This window comes from Rhinolophus hipposideros (assembly GCF_964194185.1).
Source record: "Rhinolophus hipposideros genome assembly, chromosome: 10".
Classification (NCBI taxonomy): domain Eukaryota; kingdom Metazoa; phylum Chordata; class Mammalia; order Chiroptera; family Rhinolophidae; genus Rhinolophus; species Rhinolophus hipposideros.
Genome location: NC_138056.1, coordinates 588872 through 609192, shown reverse-complemented (window position 1 = coordinate 609192; position 20321 = coordinate 588872). Strand labels below are relative to the sequence as shown.

General features: G+C 59.3%; 1 protein-coding gene across 6 annotated transcripts in view; it reads right to left on the bottom strand.

Moving 5' to 3' along the window:
* AP2A2 (adaptor related protein complex 2 subunit alpha 2) overlaps positions 1-19700 on the bottom strand; it is a 67973-nt gene extending 48273 nt beyond the window's left edge. For 2 of the 6 annotated variants that reach the window (XM_081062569.1, XM_081062570.1), the window contains exon 1: positions 7398-7624. Coding sequence is in view for 4 of the 6 variants with exons in the window: in XM_081062565.1 (XP_080918691.1) it covers positions 7264-7387 (124 nt within the window). In the remaining 2 variants the exon portion in view is untranslated. Of the gene's footprint in view, positions 1-7263; positions 7627-19466 lie in introns of those variants that run through there. The other 4 variants (XM_081062567.1, XM_081062568.1, XM_081062565.1 and 1 more) reach the window with 4 other exon arrangements.
* Positions 19701-20321: the final 621 nt, after the last annotated feature.

The window sequence follows — 20321 nt, the reverse complement described above, 5'->3', positions numbered from 1 at the left end:
GCACAGCAAGCCCCTCCTGGTACCATAGTCGAAGGTAAAAAGCCACAGCCTCACGCTCCCCATCATCTCCTCGCCTCAGTTTTTCTCGACTGCACTCACTGTCTTCTAACATAGACAAAAGCTTCTTTTTGCCTTCTGCCTCCACCCAGCAGAACGTGAGCTCCGCATGGGCGAGCTTAGTCACTGCTAAGCCTCAGCACCCAGGACAGCGCCGGTGAGCTGCTCCTCGCTCCTCCGTAAGAGCGGCACACAGCTGAGCGCTCACCACGTCCTCAGATGCTCCCAAAGCTTTGCAGCAAGTGAGCCAGGAGACGACCGACATTACTGAACCTGCAGTCACCACCAATGCAGGTGATGTTTTCACCTGCAGCACACAGCTTCCTGGAGGTCCTCCCTCTCCCTCACAGCCGCCCTATCAGAGAGTCTTGTCCATTTTTCCACCGAATGAATGCTCTATTCCCACCACCTCCACTGCCACCGACATCTCCTTTCTAGAACATGGTAACACTTCACCTTCCACTCCTGGTCTCCTCCAACCAATGCCCACCCAGAAGCCAGAGTAATCGTTTAGGTATCATCAGACCTGTCAGTCACCTGGTTTTCTTCAGCAGCCTCCTAACTGACACCTCAGAGTAGCTCAGGGCCACTGGCAGGATGCCCCCCCAAGCTTAGCTCAGCTGCACTGGTCGGCCTGGCCTGAGCTCCTGACCACGCCAAGTCTTCCCCCATCAGGAGGCTGGGCCCAGCTTCAGGACCCAGCTCACGTGGCCCTTCTGCAGAGAGGCCCTCTATGATCAGCCCCTAAGGTAGTCGCCCTTCACCCCACCATGATGAAGTACCTCCAGAAAAATGCTTCTGTTTTTATAAGTTGGAGTTCAGGGCTTCAAGGAACTCTTTGGACATTTTGGGATCTAAAGTCCTCTGGACTCATTACCAATAACAGAATCTCCTGGGAACCACGAAAGAAATTTCCGTTTACTATACTACGTTATCGATAAGAAACTGCGAGTCACACAGACCACGCCTCGGAAACAAATCAGACGCCTCTCTCTCTTGCTTTGGTTACTGGGGTTCAGAGCACTGCACACGCAGCCAGTCAGAGGCATGCAAAAACACCCTTCTGCCAGTGGAGAACAAGGGCCCCTGCGTGCTGGCTTCGGGCGAGAACCAGAATATATGCCACAGAATCACATGTTCTCTTTAAAGTTCCACTTCGAAACACATGAAAAACTAGCTTTACAGCAAGAAGCACCCATCCAAATGCGATTTAATAGTAAAAGGTGTTATTACTTCATTTAAGAGTTAAAAAGTGAAAGTACTAAAAGTTAAATTAGTCTTCTGCAAGGCCTCCTTTCGAGCACTGATTACTCCCAAGTATGAAAGATGGCCATTGGGGCGACCAGTTAGCTCAGCTGGTCAGAGCGCGGTGCCCTTAACAACAAGGTTACCGGTTCGATCCCCACATGGGCCAGTGTGAGCTGCGCCCTCCACAACTAGATTGAAACAACTAGCTGACTTGGAGCTGATGGGTACTGGAAAAACATACTTAAAATAAATTTTTTTAAAAGTTAAAAAAGAAAAAGATGGCCATAACATGAAGGTCCGTGTGTGTGTGTGTGTGTGTGTGTGTGTGACATAAAATGTGTCAAAAACTTATTTCAAAGCAGAAGGCTGTATGACAAGAGTGGTCATCACCATTTCGGACACGGACTGCCCAGCAGAGTGAGCTGGGACCCAGCTAGCTGCAGGAAGGACGGAGGGAGGGAGGGCCGGTAAAACGCAGCCCTGCTTAGACAGAGAACCTGAAAAGAGTCAGGCCCTGACAGCACCAGTGCCTCAGGAAGCGGCCAGGAGGACGGCCCGAGAGTCTGCACAAGGAGCAGCAGGTCCCCCTCCACCAGACCCTGCAGCGGGGCACCTACCCGCCCCCCAATCCCAGCAGAGACAAGAGGTTCTCCTTCTGGAGAAGCTGGAACATGGAAGCTCCAGGCCTGGGGACACCACTGAGTGCTGGGGTGAGGTGCCACACAAAGAAAAGCACGCCTGAGTGACAGACTCACTGAGTGGTGAGGCCCTACCCCCACTCCCAGGATAGCAGCAGCCAGGCTTCTCATACCCAGCAAACTACACCCCAATCCAGAGAGAGACTGAAGAGTTATTCTGAGGAAGACTGAAAAGATGGCGGACACATCAGGCCCCCCCAAAAAAAAACAGAGCCCTCATCCATCCATCACCATGCCTCCGGCCAAGGCCAAGCCCACAGTGGGTGGCCTAAGCTGATACACGTGAATGACCGACCCCGATCACCAGGCACGAGACCACCAGGAAAGGTCTCATGGCATGAGCCAGACACAGAAACAAACCTACAGAAAAGGAATTCAGAGCAAAGAGGCCATGCAGAGAAGGAAGCCCAAAAATAATGGAACACTCTTCCATAAGTAAGAAAAAACACAGCTTTCAGAACCAGATGCCACCCAAAGAAGGAGCACTCGGACAATGAGAAAGCCCTCAACTTATAAAAGCAAGAGCAGAAATTCAAAGTTCCAAAGAAAGATGGAGGACCGAGCTGAGTCTCGGACAAGACACCACAGGACAAAGAAATGAAAAATGAGATAAAGGGAGAAAATGTGAAGCAAGAGGTCCGCCTTCCACTGTACTGGAGGGTGACTGCGAAAGAGAAGGGGACAGGGAATTACAGAGAACAGAACAAGAACACCCCACACCAAGCACAAGGCCACTGAATGCCACATGTGGGGCGGCGTCTTACAGCGTCATATCACTGGGCACTAACAGGACAGCCACGCCTTCAAAACTGAGGAAAAATCATTTCCAGCCTCGAATTCTACCCCAGCGAAATCCTCAAGCATGAAGATCAAAGGCACATTTAAAAAAAAAAAAAACAACAACAACAACAACAACGCAAAATCCCAGGACAATTTTTCCTCCCATGCACTTTCCCAGGTGCTCGGAAGACGTGCTCCACCAAACTGCATGCAGACGGGCACAGGCCGCAAACAGACACAGACGGGAAAACACCTATAAATAGTATGAACATGCAATTTAGAATTAGCAAGTCATCACATTTTTAAAGTAAATGTGAGAAGAAATGGCTATAAAATGAAAACAATTGACTCTGAGATTCAGGAATGGAGGTGAGGAAGGGGTCGTGTGTGTTATTGTTAACTTCTTAGACTATGTTCTTGCCTTTACATTTCTAAATGTTTTTAAACATTTTATTAAGGGCAAGCCTAGAAGAAGAAGATAAAAACGACTGCAGCTGGGAAGACCTGCCCAGTTACTCAGTAGCCCCACTCCCTCCCCGAGAGCTAACTGTCTCCCGTGCAGAAACCACCCCCCCACTGCCCGGACCTTGCTCCTCCCACAATCTGGTGCATGAATCCCTCCAGCCCCAACCTTCAGCTTGCTTCACCAAGAAAGCAAACCCATGGCGCTCACCAGGACCTGCGATGATGCCTGATGGCAGACACACTCTCTGTAACCTCCCTGTCCTCACCCCTCCTGAGCCAAAGTCAATCCCATCACAGAAACCGCGCCCGGACCCAAGTCCTCCCTGCTGAACCCAAATCCTGACCACTTGGTGCTTGAGCCTGGTGAAACCACACACCCAGTCACCCAGGCGCTGGGCTGGCTCATTCCCGAAGCCCCAAGGCTTCCCTGCACCTCCTCCCTCCCCAATGGCAGCTGGTGAGCCTACCCCACCCGCAAGACAGCGGCTGAACCCTCTGCTTCTCTCCACCCTCCACTTCCCCAGGGCCCTTCTCTGTTCAGCCTGCAAACAGGCTCTAGTCCCCCAGCTCCCGGGGGTCCTCCTGTCTCCCCTGGTTCAAAGCCTCCCAACGGGACTGTGGGACTGCCTGCTTCCTCTGCCCTCCCCTCCTGCTTCCTCTGCTCTCCCCTCCTCCACACAGCATTCAGTCCGTTGGAGGAACCCTTTCCAAAGGTGAGTCCCCTCTCTGCTCTGCGTCCACTGGCTCCACATGTGATGCAGAAGAAAGGCAGCATTGTTGTAATGGCTCACCCAGCCATTACAGCGCTCACCCAGCGCTCACGTCCCAGGCTCGCTCCCCAACTCCTAGTCCAGCCACACTGGCCCCCCTGCCCAGCACCCCAGGGCACGCTGGACCCCTAGCACACAGCTGGACCCCCAGCAACACCGTCTAAAGTGCAACCCCCTTTCCTGCTTTACTTCCCCTTAATATAGTTTGTAAAGTTCTTTTCATTACACCTATTTCATTTATGTCCATCTCTCTAGAATGTACAACATGTGAGGGGTTCTTGACTGTTTTGCTCTCTGTGAAAAACCAGCACTCAGGAAATTTGTTGAACAGATGAAATGACCTTAAAAAAACCTTCCTGACCCCACTGTGATAGGCAGAGTGCCCCCCAAAAATGCCCACGGCCTAACACTAGGATCCTGTTGAGTTTTCTTCCATGGCCAAAGGAAGACTGCCAGGGTCACTCAGGCAGGGGTCATCCTGAGTCATGCAGGTGGCCCATCTAGTCCCGGAGCCCTTAGCCGCATGCACAGAACTCTGCATGGAGGAGGAGATGGGCTGGGGAGGAAGATAGAGAGCCCCATCTTGAAAGGGAATCCCCAGAGGGGCCCTAGGACCTGAGACTGGACGGTTACAGTTGGGTTCAGTCGCTAGGACAGGAGACCTCAGACCCACGCTGCAGGACTGACAGGAAGCAGCTCTGGGGACACCTCGATTTGGGCCTGAGAGACTCTAGGCAGGACCCCCACCAGAGACAGGCTGTGCGGCTTCTGGCAGACAGGACACAAGCCAACACGGAATGCTGGTTTATTTGTTACAGCGGCAACAGAAAGCCACATGGCCTCGGCCCTCAGCAGTCACCACCTGGCTGCTTTCCTCCTTACAACAAAATTCCTAGGAATTGACCCACGTTTGCCAACTATTCTCCCTTAAACCTCCCCATCAGGTGGACCCCCGCTTGACTAGCTGCCTGGACCCACCTGGCCGGCTCCACCACCTGGGGGGGGCCTCGACCTGGAGCTTGGGCACAGCACTGTGGTCCAGAGAGGAGACTGCAACCCGGCAGCCCAACAGCCCAGCCCGGGACTCACTCCCACCTGCTCTGTCACCCCCAGCAGCTGAGGGGTTGGGCCGCGACCCTGAGCCTCTCACCTGTGAGAGGGAGAATCACAGTAGTACTGCTAAGTACTACCATGTAGTCCATGAGTGTGCGTGCTTGGAAGCATGCCCGCACACGGGGACGCCTGAGGGAGTGACAGCCACGTTTCGGTGGCTGGCATTCCCTCCCTTGGTGAGCTTCCCAGTGTCATCATGGCTTTAAACGCCATCTCTCAGCGAAGCCCCACACTTTTACCTCCAGCCCAGCCCTCTTCTAAGAATTCCAGTTCTGGATATCTAAGTGCAGAACCAGCCTCTCTCCCCAAAACCCACTGCCATGAGCAGGGACAGAACTTCTCCTCCCACCTTAGCAATTAAAAGCTGGACGAGATGAAACGGCAGTTTTCAGACACTGGACAGCAGACGATGGAAGACAGTGCTCACTGAGGGACAGAGAACAAGACGAGCCTTGCAACTGCCCCAGCCTAATGCCGGAGGAGGAGGGGCGGGGGGGCCAACAGCCTGAGGGTCTCCCTGAAGCGAGCGATGACAGACCAGGCGTGGGGCCTGCTACCAGGAGGGCAGAGCACAGAAAGCCCGGCCTGTCTGCTCACTGACTTCCCCTGCTCCTGCTCACACCATGGGAAGGGCTCTACAAGAAGGGGGCCAGGAGGCCTGACGGGAAAACTCGAAACCCAGGGCACCCAGAGTTCTGAGAAGGGGTGCTAGCCCTCGGGAGTGGGGTGAATGAGCCCCAGGCTAAAGGTTGCTTGGTCCTTCCTTACAAGGACCAAACTGCTCCCAAATAGCTTCGTCCCAGAACAAAGCTCAAGAATAAAGATATAAAAACATATTCAGGATGACAAGGTGAAATTCACAATGCCTGGCACCCAATAAAACATTACTAGGCATGTAAAGAAACAGGAAAATACGACCTGTAATGAGTAGGGGGAAAAAACAATAGAAATGGACCCAGAAATGACACCGGTGACAGACTCAGGAGGTAAGGACAGTAAAACAGGACTGCATTCCACAGACTCATGAAGGTGGGAGAGATGGAAGTATGTTAAGAGACACAGACAAGGTAAGAAGCACGAGGAGTGAGAGATGCAAGGTCTGAGGTGAAACCCACGCAGCCCAGGTTACTAGATCAGGTATCACACGCAGCAGAGAAGGTCCCAAAGGAAACACAGAGCAAACCGGACTGAACAAGGAGCAGAGGGCAGGGAGCTGTGGGAGTGGGGCCCCTTCAGGCAGCCTACCAGGCACGGCACTGGGACCCCAAAGGCGGGAAGGGACAGAAGACGAGCTGAAGAAATAACAGCCAAATTTGAAAAATTTGACGAAAACTATTAACCCACTGATCTCAGCAGCTCAAGCCCCAAGCACAAGGAACATGCAGAAAATTACAAGACTCGTCATAAACTGACACCAATGTTTGGAAAGCCAGTAGGTAAGAGCAGCTGGAGCCAAGAGCCACCTCACATGCAGACACTACTGAGCATGCAGCCGTGCAGCTCTAGTGGGTGTGCACACACGCATGCACGTGCACACAGGTATGCACACGCATACACATGTGTGCACATATACACACACGCACGTGCACCTGTATGCACATGCACACAGGCACCCACATGCACACGTGTGTGCACATATACACACATGCACATGCACGTGCACGCATGCACATGTGCACAGGCACGCATACACACGTGTGCACATATACACACACGCACGTGCACGCATGCACATGCGCACAGGCACGCATACACACGTGTGCGCGTGTGCGCACACACATGAACACATGCACGCGTGCACATGCACACAGGCACCCACACACACATGCGTGCACACATGAGCCAACACAGGAATGCTGGCTTAGTTGTTACAGCAGCGACAGAAAGCCACACGGCTCCATCTGGAAGCAATGCGCCTAAGACCCAGGGCAGCCCCGTTAGTGTCCTGGAACAAAGCACAGGGACAAGGTGCCCTCCTGCCTCCTGCCGTCCCACGTGTCCCCATGTCCTCTGAGAAGCATCACTACCATGGTTAACACAATAACCACCCACTGCCTCCCCATTTCAACCCTGCCCTACTGTCCATTATCAGTGCAGAAGCTTATTTATACGTAATAAGCCAAATTACTTACAAAAAGCAGAAGTGATTTGGGTCAGATCACTCCTGTAAACACCTCCAAGGGAGATTTGCAAGGCCTGAGGCGACCTGCCCTCCATTCCTGCGGCCGCCGCTCCCTCTGACCCAGCCCGAGCCATCTGCACTCACCTGAGGGCCTCACACTGCTACCTGCAGCACTTTCTCCTGATGGCCCCGTAGCTCGCTGCCCTGTCCCTTACAAGCTTCCTTAAATTGACCTAACCTGACCCTTCTGAGAAGCTGGACCCTGCCACACCTTTCTTCCCCTCCCCTACTTCATTTCCTCCACCACAGATGGACAGATGGAGGGAGCGGTAGACAGACGTAGGTTGTTCTCAGTTGTTCCATCTATTCTCATAAGAGCTAAGTTCTGGAAGGGCATGGACCTCGTCCACTTGGCTAATCATTATTCAGTGCCTAGAATAATGCCTGGCACACAGCAGGCACCACACAGATTTTTCAGATGAATTGCATAATTATGTCAGAAAATGCCTGATGTAACTGAACAAGTATGTCGGAAAAATAAAGAAATTTTGAAACACACACCTTCAAAACACCCTTCCCTCTTAGGGCTGTATGAGAATTACAGAACACATTAAGGACACGGTATTTACCGGGTGTTTTCCTGACTCCTTTGTATGCAGACAGACTGAAGGCCGCGCTACAGCACTGCTGCGTCAGAGAACACACCCCAGACACAGCACCCAGCACACAGCAGCTCCTGCCCTTCAGGCACCAGCTCCGTGCAAGGCGCCCACACCCCATGCCCAGGACAGCAGTCTCAGAAAGGCCAGTCCCCAGGGACAGCACGACTGGGCACCAGGGGCCCTCCCCCACCCCCGTGCCACCTGCCTCTTCTCCACACTCTCTGCGCTCCACGTAATGACAGTGCAAATGGCAGGTAAGCACATGCCGCCCGGGACCGAATGGAAGGGCAGCCGCATGCTGGGGCTGCGGGGCTGCAGGACGGACGGCTCTGGACGCGCCCGCACAACTCCGCCCCGGGAGACACTTGTGGGCACGACGAGTGCAGAGTCAGGTTCTGAGCCAGCTTACTGCACGTGACAAAAACAGCTCCACAATGGATGTTTCAAAAGTAAAAAACACACCCAAAACTGTCCCATACTCATTTCCTTGCTGGTTTTTCTAATGGCTGCTTCGAAAGGCCATTCGACATCAGTTTAGTGGCCTTTCTACTGCTTCCTAAGCTGCAACAGAAACACATCACTGCTCTCTGAACCACATCACAAGAAGGAAAGCTGGTCACAGAAAATGCACAACATAAACCCCCACACAGCATACCCCCTAAGGAGGCAAAATGCTTCAGGCACACGAGTCCCTAATCCTCGTGACACCCCTGTCGCCACCAGAAGAGCTTTCAAAGGTAAGAAAGACACAGAACCCCCAGGCCAGCCAACGTGGAAGCGGCCTCCACACGGTGAAGCAATCCGCGGACAAACACCAAACCCGGGGTAGGCGGGAAGGAACGAAGGACTGCAGGAGGGCGGGCGTCACGCAGCACAGCCCAGGGCTCCCGGGTTAAGCTGCGGGCTCTGCAGGGCCCAGCGCTCAAAGGCGACAGCAAGGGAACCCAGCCAGGATCTGACGCGAGTTCTGTCAGCCAGGCCCCTGCCGCTGCGAGGCGCCTGCGGCCCGAGAGGGAAGGAGCCCAAGGGGCAGAGCCCAGCCAGGGGGCGGGTGTCGGCCTCGTCGCTACAGGGCACAGGGCAGATGTGGGGGCATCACCCCCCTCCTCTAAGCCACAGCACCCCCACAGCCCCAGAAGGCAAAGTGCAAGCGCCAGCCCACTAAACTCCGCCCTACAGGCTGCGGCTGCCCCAGGAGCCTCTCCGACCCCACTTCCCACTCCCATTACTGGGTGCTGTGGCCCCCGCCTCACTCTGCTCTGCCAACAGTGCTGAAGGAAAACACAGGAAGAGCTGGCAGGAAGTGGCGCGTGAAGGCAGGCAGGGACTAGAGAGTCTCCAAGTTCAAACTGTGCTGCGGGTGCGGGCAGCAGTCTGGGCACCTCTCCCCTGGTGGCCCGTGCCTGGTGCCGCCCCACTCTTGTTGGTCTTCTTCCCACCTGAGTCTCCAGGGCACTCCCTGAAGACAGGCCACTTCCTCCTGGCATGCCGCCCACCTCTGCACCCTGGCCACCCCCTGCGCCACGGCCGAGCCCTGCAGCCCTCGCCACCAGAGCACAGAAGCAGTCTCATGTCAGCCTCAGTGCCCACCACCACGGGGACGCCCACTCAAACCTCTCCACCCGGGAATTCTTCCCAGGACAATGACACATGTCAACGATGTCAGCTTTCACACCAGAGCCAAGAAGACCCTGAAGAAGGCAGATGCCAGGAGAAAACACAGTCCCGTCGTCTGTCTCACACCAATTTGTTTGTTAAGCTGGGGAGTTGTTCCACTTACTTCGTACTGCACCGTAAGCCGACAAAGCCATCAACTTTCGGCAGCCACACTAGAGGTTGCGATGCCAAACCTCGTGGGGGGGCAGGGCTTTGGTCAGGTGGGACTGTGCTGACCCAGGGGAGGGGACAGGAGTCAGGGGTGCCATTCCTACGTCCCTGCGTCATTTCATCTCACTGGATGGAGTGGGGATGACCAGATGCCCTTTCACAGAAGGCGAATGCTCGCCAAGGCCACAGGCAGCCAGGAAGCGCCCCGAGTCTGGCGCAGACGATCTTCCCCAGAAGCATCTGTGCCTCTGGTGTCCCCTCTGCCCTCCTGCAAATCGGAGACCCCTTCAGGGCAAGGGCCCCTGTCCCCAGTGCCCTCTCATCCCCCAGTGTGTATCCAGCAGTCCTGAGCGCAGAGGCTCAGTCGGGTGCTGCACTAGCAGGAACCCCTCCCCCCTTTGTCTGCAAGCTCCCTGGGGGCCATTTCCCAGCACGTCACCCTAACAGGCCCAGACGCCATCCTGTGTCCAAACCCTGAGGCCCATCGGGTCCTAAAATGCAGAACTTCTCCAACTGTAGGAAGAGGCACGGTGCATGGCCACCATCATCCATTGGCCCCACCTCCACGGCCTGCGAACACGCCCTCGTGGGTACCCCCACGGGCAGGGAGGCCACACAGAGCTTCAGGGCAGTGCAGGGCCAGCGTGTCTGCCATACAGGTTCACCACACACTTACAAAAAGACTTTTAGTTTTGGGAGCCTTATACATTCGGAAATTTAATCAAAGGGAGGATGGCCTCATGCCCAAGAAACCGCAAAATGATCAGGTGAAATTCCGTGGACCTCAGAGCCCATCTCACTCAGCTCACACCAGAGTCACACTCTATTCATATTAGTGCAAAATACTGCTTCCTAAATCTAAATCACACTCAATCTTCCCCTCTGGTCTGACTCTATCTGATATTTTAAAAGCCAAGTAAATACCATTTAATCCCACAAAGACAGCCTTTCCAATAACTGTGCAACTACAAAATCCTGACATACACTGTTGTCAAAAAACAGAGTGAAAATCATTTTAAGAGGAAAGAAAAGCAATGGTAGGTATCTGGCATGAGAATACACTTATCACCTGGACATGTCAACTTGTCATAAGTGAGTGACCCCCACTTCAGAGGAGCCAGAAGGAACACACAGGATATTCCTAGAAGCAGCAAAAGCCAATTCTGGCAGGAAAAATCCAACCTGGACCAAATGCCTGCTTCTTCCTGCGCCTGATGGCTCATCCTTCCCTTACCCTCTGTTACAAACTTCCTTAATCAGTTTCTAGGAATACAAATTGTGCAGAAGAGTGCAAAAGAAAATGTGCAAGAAGAGCACTCTTTTTTCAAAAAGTCAGCATTTTTTAAATGTACAGTCAAGACTAAAATGAACCTGACTTTTTTTTTTTTAACTTTAAAAGTAAAAAAGCAGACTGACAAACTCTGATTCTGATCTCTAGGTATTACTATGCAGGAAAATCAAATACCAACTTTATGTTTAATTTTTACAATGAAGTTTCGGCTGAATTTAAATTTTTATGCTCACTTTCTCCATGTCCATTTTATGACTCATAAGAAATGGATTTTTATGAACAAATAAACTTTTTTTAACTTTCGTCAGGCTAAAATATAATGCAAAGGGGTGCCAAATTCCAACAAAGTGAACAAACTGGGAGGGACCAGGTTTGGTGAGGACAAGGAGCAGAGCACTGATAACTATTCTGCTAATTTATCAGTGCACCCGCAGCAAAATTGCGGGCTCTCTCCAAGCACGTGGGAAATTGGGTTTTTTGCCAAATGGCTAATTGCACCTCTCCACTTGTTTCCCTTCATTTGAGTGAGTGCCCGGAGGACTGAAATAAAATGCCTGCAAGCATCTGTGCTGCCCAGCCCCACACACACACCCCGCACAGAGAAATAAATGGCAATTCCCTGCCCACTGGCAACGTGACTGGTCTCACAAGAATAAAGACCTATAGGGCCGGCCCGGTGGCTCAGGCGATTAGAGCTCCGTGCTCCTAACTCCAAAGGCTGCCGGTTCGATTCCCACATGGGCCAGTGGGCTCTCAACCACAAGATTGCCAGTTCAATTCCTCGAGTCCTGCAAGGGATGGTGGGCAGCGCCCCCTGCAACTAAGACTGAAAGGACAACAACTTGATTTGGAAACAGTCCTGGAAGTACACACTGTTCCCCAATAAAGTCCTGTTCCCCTTCCCCAATAAAATCTTAAAAAAAAAAAAAAAAAAAAAGGAATGAAGACCTATCACTTCTCCCCTTCCACTATAGTCCTGATGATTTTGCGGTCAGTTCTGAGTCTGACAATATTTTCAGCCATGTTGTCCATTTCCAATGACATTGCACTGTTGCCATGTCAGCAGGAATGCATGAAGACGAAGGCTCGGTCACAGAGCTGACCCTTGGACAGGACAGACTTGAGCTGTGCAGTCCACTTACACGTGCTTTTTCCATAAACACACAGTTGACCCTCCCTATCCCAGGTTTCGCGTCATGGTCGGGCATTTATGGATGTGAAGGGCAGACTCACACATTGTTCTGTCCCATTTTATGAGGGACTTGAGCACCTGCGGGTCTGGGTATCCACGAAGGTTCTGGAACCCATCCCCCTGGATACTGATGGACGACTACAGTTAAGTTTTGGGGAGTCAAAAGTTATACTGGGGACCGTCCCAGTGGCTCAGGCAGTTAGAGCTCCGTGCTCCTAACTCCAGAGGCTGCCGGTTCGATTCCCACATGGGCCAGTGGGCTCTCAACCACAAGGTTGCGGGTTCAATTCCTCGAGTCCAGCAAGGGATGGTGGGCTGCGCCCCCTACAACTAGCAACGGCAACTGGACCTGGAGCTGAGCTGCACCCTCCACAACTAAGACTGAAAGGACAACAACTTGACTTGGAAAAAGTCCTGGAAGTACACACTGCTCCCCAATAAAGTCCTGTTCTCCTTCCCCAATAAAATAAAAAAATACGTCTTTAAAAAAAAAGTTATACTGGGATCATCAACTGGGTGGGGGTTGGCACCCCTAACCTCCGCGTTGCTCAAGGGTCAACTGTATATGACTGTCCTTCACCAATATGTCACACATATAAAAGCAAACAAAAGTTTCAAAATAAGTGATCAGCAAATAACGCTTATTTTGCCCCATTTCAGCCGCTGTTTTGTTTTCTTTGAGACACCTGGATACAGTAATGTCAGTCAATGCAACAGTCTGGAAGGGCCTCACGGGGACTGTGCTGAGTGAGAAAAGCCATGTCAACAGCACACACCACAAGGCACCCGAGATGTCACGCAGCACGGAGAACACATCAGTGGCGGGGGGCGGGGCAGCACCCCGGGGAGGGGCTTTGTGATGATGGGGCAGCTCTGTACCTTGCTGGAGGTGGGGGTACACAAAGTACCTGATTCCAGTCCACGGGCTTACACACGCGTCAGTGCTGAGACCCTGCACCGCGCTGAGGGACTCTACCGGTGAAATGTGACTACGCCTGGTAGACTGAACCACCGTCAGCTTCCTGGTGCTGAAACTGTCTATTATGTGAGATGGCCACCTTGGAGGAGGCCGGGTAAAGGGTGCTGGGACCGCCCTGTCCATTGCTTTGTAACTTCCCATCAATCTATATTTGTTTCAAAATAATTATTAAAAACTGGCCCTAATAAAAGGATTGGAATTTTGTAATGCCAATTTAAAAGAGAGAAACAGTTCATTAACTCACACACACCAGAGGCACATTAGCCAGCTGCAGTGGCCCCTGGGCGGAGGTAGGTCAGAAAGAGTCAAGTGAGTTTTATGAAGCACTGACTTACTTCGCTACCCGTGCCACACAGGCTGAGACAGGGCCCTGCACACGCTGCAGCACGCTCCCCGCTGCCCACGCTGAGGTCTGAGTCCCCAGCTGCCGGCTGGGAGCGGACCACCAAGGTGAATGCCAGCGGACGCAGGGCACACTCATAAAGGTCTGCAAGGGCAAAACTTACACCAGTTCAGAACAGTAGGAGGGAGCTGCAGTTTTAGAATTGACACAGACGTCAGTGTGACTTCCCCTCAAAATCCATTCCTCTGTCAGTTGAGGAAATTGTGGCTCAGTGGCCGGTGGCATCGGGTTGTGGAGCTGGTCAGAGGTGATCAGAGTCCAGCCCTGTGTTGCCAGCTCGGTGCCCTCTCCAGAGTCTGCCTGCATCAATCACCCTCACAAGACAATAGTTAAGACACAAAATCAAAGGCGGGCAGACAAAAAGGGCAGCAGGGACCCTTCTTCCTGCCCCAGGGGTCAGGCTCAGGCCAGCTCCAGCCGGGTTCGTTCCCCAATGCCATGTCCGCCACCAGCCCACGTCTGCTGACACGCTTGTCCCCTGCGGTCCCAGGCACACCTCGGCCCTCGGCCTGCCCTGAGGACACACTCGGCCCGACAATCACCTCCTGTGTGAGCTTTCTGGCTCACTTGTCTCCTCGGCACAGGTCCCATGCTGGGCGCTGTGAGAGACAGCGTGGTCCCCACCCGGGGGAGCTCAGTGGAGGGGGGCATGGCACACAAGCTGAACAACACTGCTCTGAAGGGGAAGCTATGGCTGGCGAGAGGGTGAGGTCAGAAAGGTGTTTCTGAGGAAGAAGCCACATTGAACAGACCTGGGCTCGGACCCCACGAGGGATTAGCACCCCTTCTTACATAATCTCCTTCAGGGGAGAGACTGTCTTATCCACTGGACCACAGCAGTGGCTCTCAACCAGGGACAACTGCGCCCCCAGGGCAACGTCTGGAAACATTTCCGTTGTCACAACTAAGGCATCTAGTAAGTAGGGACCAGGGATACTGCTCACCAGAGGACAGCCCCTCACAACAAACGATGGGGCGCCCAAACATCAGTGGGGGGTGGACAGTCTGGTCCCCAGTCAACAAGTACCTGCCGAGTCCTCACTACGTGCAGGCACCTTCTAGTCAAATGCAGACTCACACAGAGCACGTCTGTGGCGGATTACCTGCCTGAGAGAATGGGTTCCATCTCAACTGCCTCTGCCCAGTGCAGTTTTCTCCCAAAATGGAAGGACAGACGTCACAGCTAATTTAAGGCTGCTAAGCCTTTGCTCAAGGGTCCCCCTGAAACAGTGACACACACACAGAGCTTCACAAGGTGCATCAGGGTGACTATACCGTAAAGGAAGAGAAAAAAGAGAATACTGCCCAGCTTGCACAAGCACTGAGTGTGTGCAGAGGAAGGGAGGGGACTGACCTTCCACACGCCCCCTAAGAAGGTGAGGTTACGGACATTCTCCAAAACCTACATTGAACCTCAGGCAATAAAAAGTCACAGTCAACAATTTGGTGGATAACAAGGAATAACTAACCCAGGAAATTGGCTTTGTGTTTATTTTTCAAGTAAACAAAAGGGACATTCTCTGAAAACCAGCAGGAGTTTCTACACCAGAGCCAAACTTACTGGTGACCCACAGGCAGGCCTCCGGGCCTCCTCCACCTCTGGGTGTGGATTTTTCCACTCTGAGGGGACGCGTGTGTCCCGATGGGAGGCAGCAGGCAGAGCAGTTTCCCCACAGCCATCCCACCCGCCACTGCAGGATTCCCTGCAAAGTTAGGAGTCATTTTAACCAGGGCCGAGGTCACAGAGCTGCTTCCCACCCGAGACACGGATTTCGCTATTCCCACTCCCAAAGTGAAAACCCACACTATTTTGGAAAATGCTGGCTTAAATGCTCCGTCACTAGAAAGAAGGAGAGTGCTCCAGATGACATCATGCGGGGGAGGGGCGCCTTTGCCGGAAGCCCCTCGGCGGTGCCACAGCTCCCTCACCCCGCACCCCTGCCCCTCTGCCAGGTCCTCATCTCGCTCCCCGACCCGCGCACGCACACACCCCTGTCCGAGCCCCCAATCCTGCATCCCTGAACCATCCCCCCACACCCCGGCCTCAGACCCCGCGGACCCCCGCCCTGCAGGTCCGCACCCCCTGACCCCGCCCCGCGGGACCCCCGCCCTGCAGGTCCGCACCCCCTGACCCCGCCCCGCGGGACCCCCGCCCTGCAGGTCCGCACCCCCTGACCCCGCGGGACCCGCGCCCTCCAGGTCCGCACCCCCTGACCCCGCGGGACCCCCGCCCTGCAGGTCCGCACCCCCTGACCCCGCCCCGCGGGACCCCCGCCCTGCAGGTCCGCACCCCCTGACCCCGCCCCGCGGGACCCCCGCCCTCCAGGTCCGAACCCTCTGACCCCGCCCCGCGGGACCCCCGCCCTGCAGGTCCGCACCCCCTGACCCCGCCCCGCGGGACCCCCGCCCTGCAGGTCCGCACCCCCTGACCCCGCCCCGCGGGACCCCCGCCCTGCAGGTCCGCACCCCCTGACCCCGCGGGACCCCCGCCCTCCAGGTCCGCACCCCCTGACCCCGCCCCGCGGGACCCCCGCCCTGCAGGTCCGCACCCCCTGACCCCGCGGGACCCCCGCCCTGCAGGTCCGCACCCCCTGACCCCGCGGGACCCCCGCCCTCCAGGTCCGCACCCCCTGACCCCGCGGGACCCCCGCCCTCCAGGTCCGCACCCCCTGACCCCGCGGGACCCCCGCCCTGCAGGTCCGCACCCCCTGACCCCGCGGGACCCCCGCCCTCCAGGTCCGCACCCCCTGACCCCGCGGGACCCCCGCCCTCCAGGTCCGCACCCCCTGACCCCGCGGGACCCCCGCCCTCCAGGTCCGCACCCCCTGACCCCGCGGGACCCCCGCCCTGCAGGTCCGCACCCCCTGACCCCGCCCCGCGGGACCCCCGCCCTGCAGGTCCGCACCCCCTGACCCCGCCCCGCGGGACCCCCGCCCTCCAGGTCCGAACCCTCTGACCCCGCCCCGCGGGACCCCCGCCCTGCAGGTCCGCACCCCCTGACCCCGCCCCGCGGGACCCCCGCCCTGCAGGTCCGCACCCCCTGACCCCGCCCCGCGGGACCCCCGCCCTCCAGGTCCGCAACCTCTGACCCCGCCCCGCGGGACCCCCGCCCTGCAGGTCCGCACCCCCTGACCCCGCGGGACCCCCGCCATGCAGGTCCGCACCCCCTGACCCCGCGGGACCCCCGCCCTGCAGGTCCGCACCCCCTGACCCCGCCCCGCGGGACCCCGGCCCTGCAGGTCCGCACCCCCTGACCCCACCCCGCGGGACCCCCGCCCTGCAGGTCCGCACCCCCTGACCCCGCGGGACCCCCGCCCTCCAGGTCCGCACCCCCTGACCCCGCGGGACCCCCGCCCTCCAGGTCCGCACCCCCTGACCCCGCGGGACCCCCGCCCTCCAGGTCCGCACCCCCTGACCCCGCGGGACCCCCGCCCTGCAGGTCCGCACCCCCTGACCCCGCGGGACCCCCGCCCTCCAGGTCCGCACCCCCTGACCCCGCGGGACCCCCGCCCTCCAGGTCCGCACCCCCTGACCCCGCGGGACCCCCGCCCTCCAGGTCCGCACCCCCTGACCCCGCGGGACCCCCGCCCTGCAGGTCCGCACCCCCTGACCCCGCCCCGCGGGACCCCCGCCCTGCAGGTCCGCACCCCCTGACCCCGCGGGACCCCCGCCCTCCAGGTCCGCACCCCCTGACCCAGCCCCGCGGGACCCCCGCCCTGCAGGTCCGCACCCCCTGACCCCGTGGGACCCCCGCCCTGCAGGTCCGCACCCCCTGACCCCGCGGGACCCGCGCCCTCCAGGTCCGCACCCCCTGACCCCGCGGGACCCCCGCCCTGCAGGTCCGCACCCCCTGACCCCGCGGGACCCCCGCCCTCCAGGTCCGCACCCCCTGACCCCGCGGGACCCCCGCCCTGCAGGTCCGCACCCCCTGACCCCGCGGGACCCGCGCCCTGCAGGTCCGCACCCCCTGACCCCGCGGGACCCCCGCCCTGCAGGTCCGCACCCCTGACCCCGCCCCGCGGGACCCCCGCCCTCCAGGTCCGCACCCCCTGACCCCGCGGGACCCCCGCCCTGCAGGTCCGCACCCCTGACCCCGCCCCGCGGGACCCCCGCCCTCCAGGTCCGCACCCCCTGACCCCGCGGGACCCCCGCCCTGCAGGTCCGCACCCCCTGACCCCGCCCCGCGGGACCCCCGCCCTCCAGGTCCGCACCCCCTGACCCCGCCCCGCGGGACCCCCGCCCTCCAGGTCCGCACCCCCTGACCCCGCGGGACCCCCGCCCTGCATGTCCGCACCCCCTGACCCCGCCCCGCGGGACCCGCACCCTCCAGGTCCGCATCCCCTCACCCCGCCCCGCGGGACCCCCGCCCTCCAGGTCCGCACCCCCTGACCCCGCGGGACCCCCGCCCTGCAGGTCCGCACCCCCTGACCCCGCGGGACCCCCGCCCTCCAGGTCCGCACCCCCTGACCCCACCCGCGGGACCCCCGCCCTGCAGGTTCGCACCCCCTGACCCCACCCGCGGGACCCCCGCCCTGCAGGTTCGCACCCCCTGACCCCACCCGCGGGACCCCCGCCCTCCAGGTTCGCACCCCCTGACCCCGCCCCGCGGGACCCCCGCCCTGCAGGTCCGCACCCCCTGACCCCGCCCCGCGGGACCCCCGCCCTGCAGGTCCGCACCCCCTGACCCCGCGGGACCCGCGCCCTCCAGGTCCGCACCCCCTGACCCCGCGGGACCCCCGCCCTGCAGGTCCGCACCCCCTGACCCCGCGGGACCCCCGCCCTCCAGGTCCGCACCCCCTGACCCCGCGGGACCCCCGCCCTGCAGGTCCGCACCCCCTGACCCCGCCCCGCGGGACCCCCGCCCTCCAGGTCCGCACCCCCTGACCCCGCCCCGCGGGACCCCCGCCCTGCAGGTTCGCACCCCCTGACCCCGCGGGACCCCCGCCCTCCAGGTCCGCACCCCCTGACCCCGCGGGACCCCCGCCCTCCAGGTCCGCACCCCCTGACCCCGCCCCGCGGGACCCCCGCCCTCCAGGTCCGCACCCCCTGACCCCGCCCCGCGGGACCCCCGCCCTCCAGGTCCGCACCCCCTGACCCCGCCCCGCGGGACCCCCGCCCTCCAGGTCCGCACCCCCTGACCCCACCCGCGGGACCCCCGCCCTCCAGGTCCGCACCCCCTGACCCCGCGGGACCCCCGCCCTCCAGGTCCGCACCCCCTGACCCCACCCGCGGGACCCCCGCCCTGCAGGTCCGCACCCCCTGACCCCGCGGGACCCCCGCCCTCCAGGTCCGCACCCCCTGACCCCGCGGGACCCCCGCCCTGCAGGTCCGCACCCCCTGACCCCGCCCCGCGGGACCCCCGCCCTCCAGGTCCGCACCCCCTGACCCCACCCGCGGGACCCCCGCCCTCCAGGTCCGCACCCCCTGACCCCGCGGGACCCCCGCCCTCCAGGTCCGCACCCCCTGACCCCGCGGGACCCCCGCCCTGCAGGTCCGCACCCCCTGACCCCGCCCCGCGGGACCCCCGCCCTGCAGGTCCGCACCCCCTGACCCCGCCCCGCGGGACCCCCGCCCTGCAGGTCCGCACCCCCTGACCCCACCCGCGGGACCCCCGCCCTCCAGGTCCGCACCCCCTGACCCCACCCGCGGGACCCCCGCCCTCCAGGTCCGCACCCCCTGACCCCGCGGGACCCCCGCCCTCCAGGTCCGCACCCCCTGACCCCGCGGGACCCCCGCCCTGCAGGTCCGCACCCCCTGACCCCGCCCCGCGGGACCCCCGCCCTCCAGGTCCGCACCCCCTGACCCCACCCGCGGGACCCCCGCCCTCCGCAGGCCGGGTCCGCCGCCGCGGCCACTCACAGTTGCGGATGTCGGAGATGAAGACCGCCAGGCCCCGCATCCCGTCCCCCTTGGACACGGCCGGCATCTTCGGTTCCCGGGGAGCGGCCTGCGCTGGCGGACCGGGAGGAGAGGCGGGGAGCGGGGACTCGGGGGCGGGGAGAGCCGGCGCCGGAGGAGCAGCCTCAGTCCGAGCCGCCTCAGGCTCCCAGCGCCGCTTTCAGGGCCGCCGCGCGCACGCACGCAGTCGCACGCACTCGCACGCACGCGCACGCTCGCGCGGCCGCGGCGCGGGGGCGAGCACGTCGAGGGCGGACTGCGCTGGTAGGCCCTGGCGCGCCCCCTAGAGGCTGACGCCGCGGGCGGGTCTGCGCTGGGAGCGACAGTTGTCGCGTTCCCGGGCTCCCCACACCGCCCTGCCCAGCCCGGGTCCGGCCAGCTTGCTGCCCGCCTTAGGGGCCGGTTTGCAGGCAGGCCCTGATATCCTGCTGTCCTTCCCCCCGGCCTTCCAGAGCCAGCCGCACCTAAAGAGGAGGACTGCTCACCCCATGACAGCACCAGCTGACCACAGGGCCCAGTCTACGATGCAATCCGATCCCTCCATGTCCTTTGTCACTGTTGCCACCACCGCCCCTGCACCCCTGGGGGATGGAGGCAGGAACCGCCTGTGGGCTCACCCCACAGCCGGGCCTCGGGCCTCGTTGGGCAGGAGACCGGGGGAGTCTGTTTGGAGAGCAAGTGGCCCTGCCCAGCTCTCCTCTGTGAAGCTGGGTGACTTTCACAGGAAGCCCCGTCTTCAGGGGGTTATCCGGGCTCTGTACCTGGAAGTGACCCAAACCCACCGGTGAGTCCTCCGCCCCACCCTGGCTCACTTCC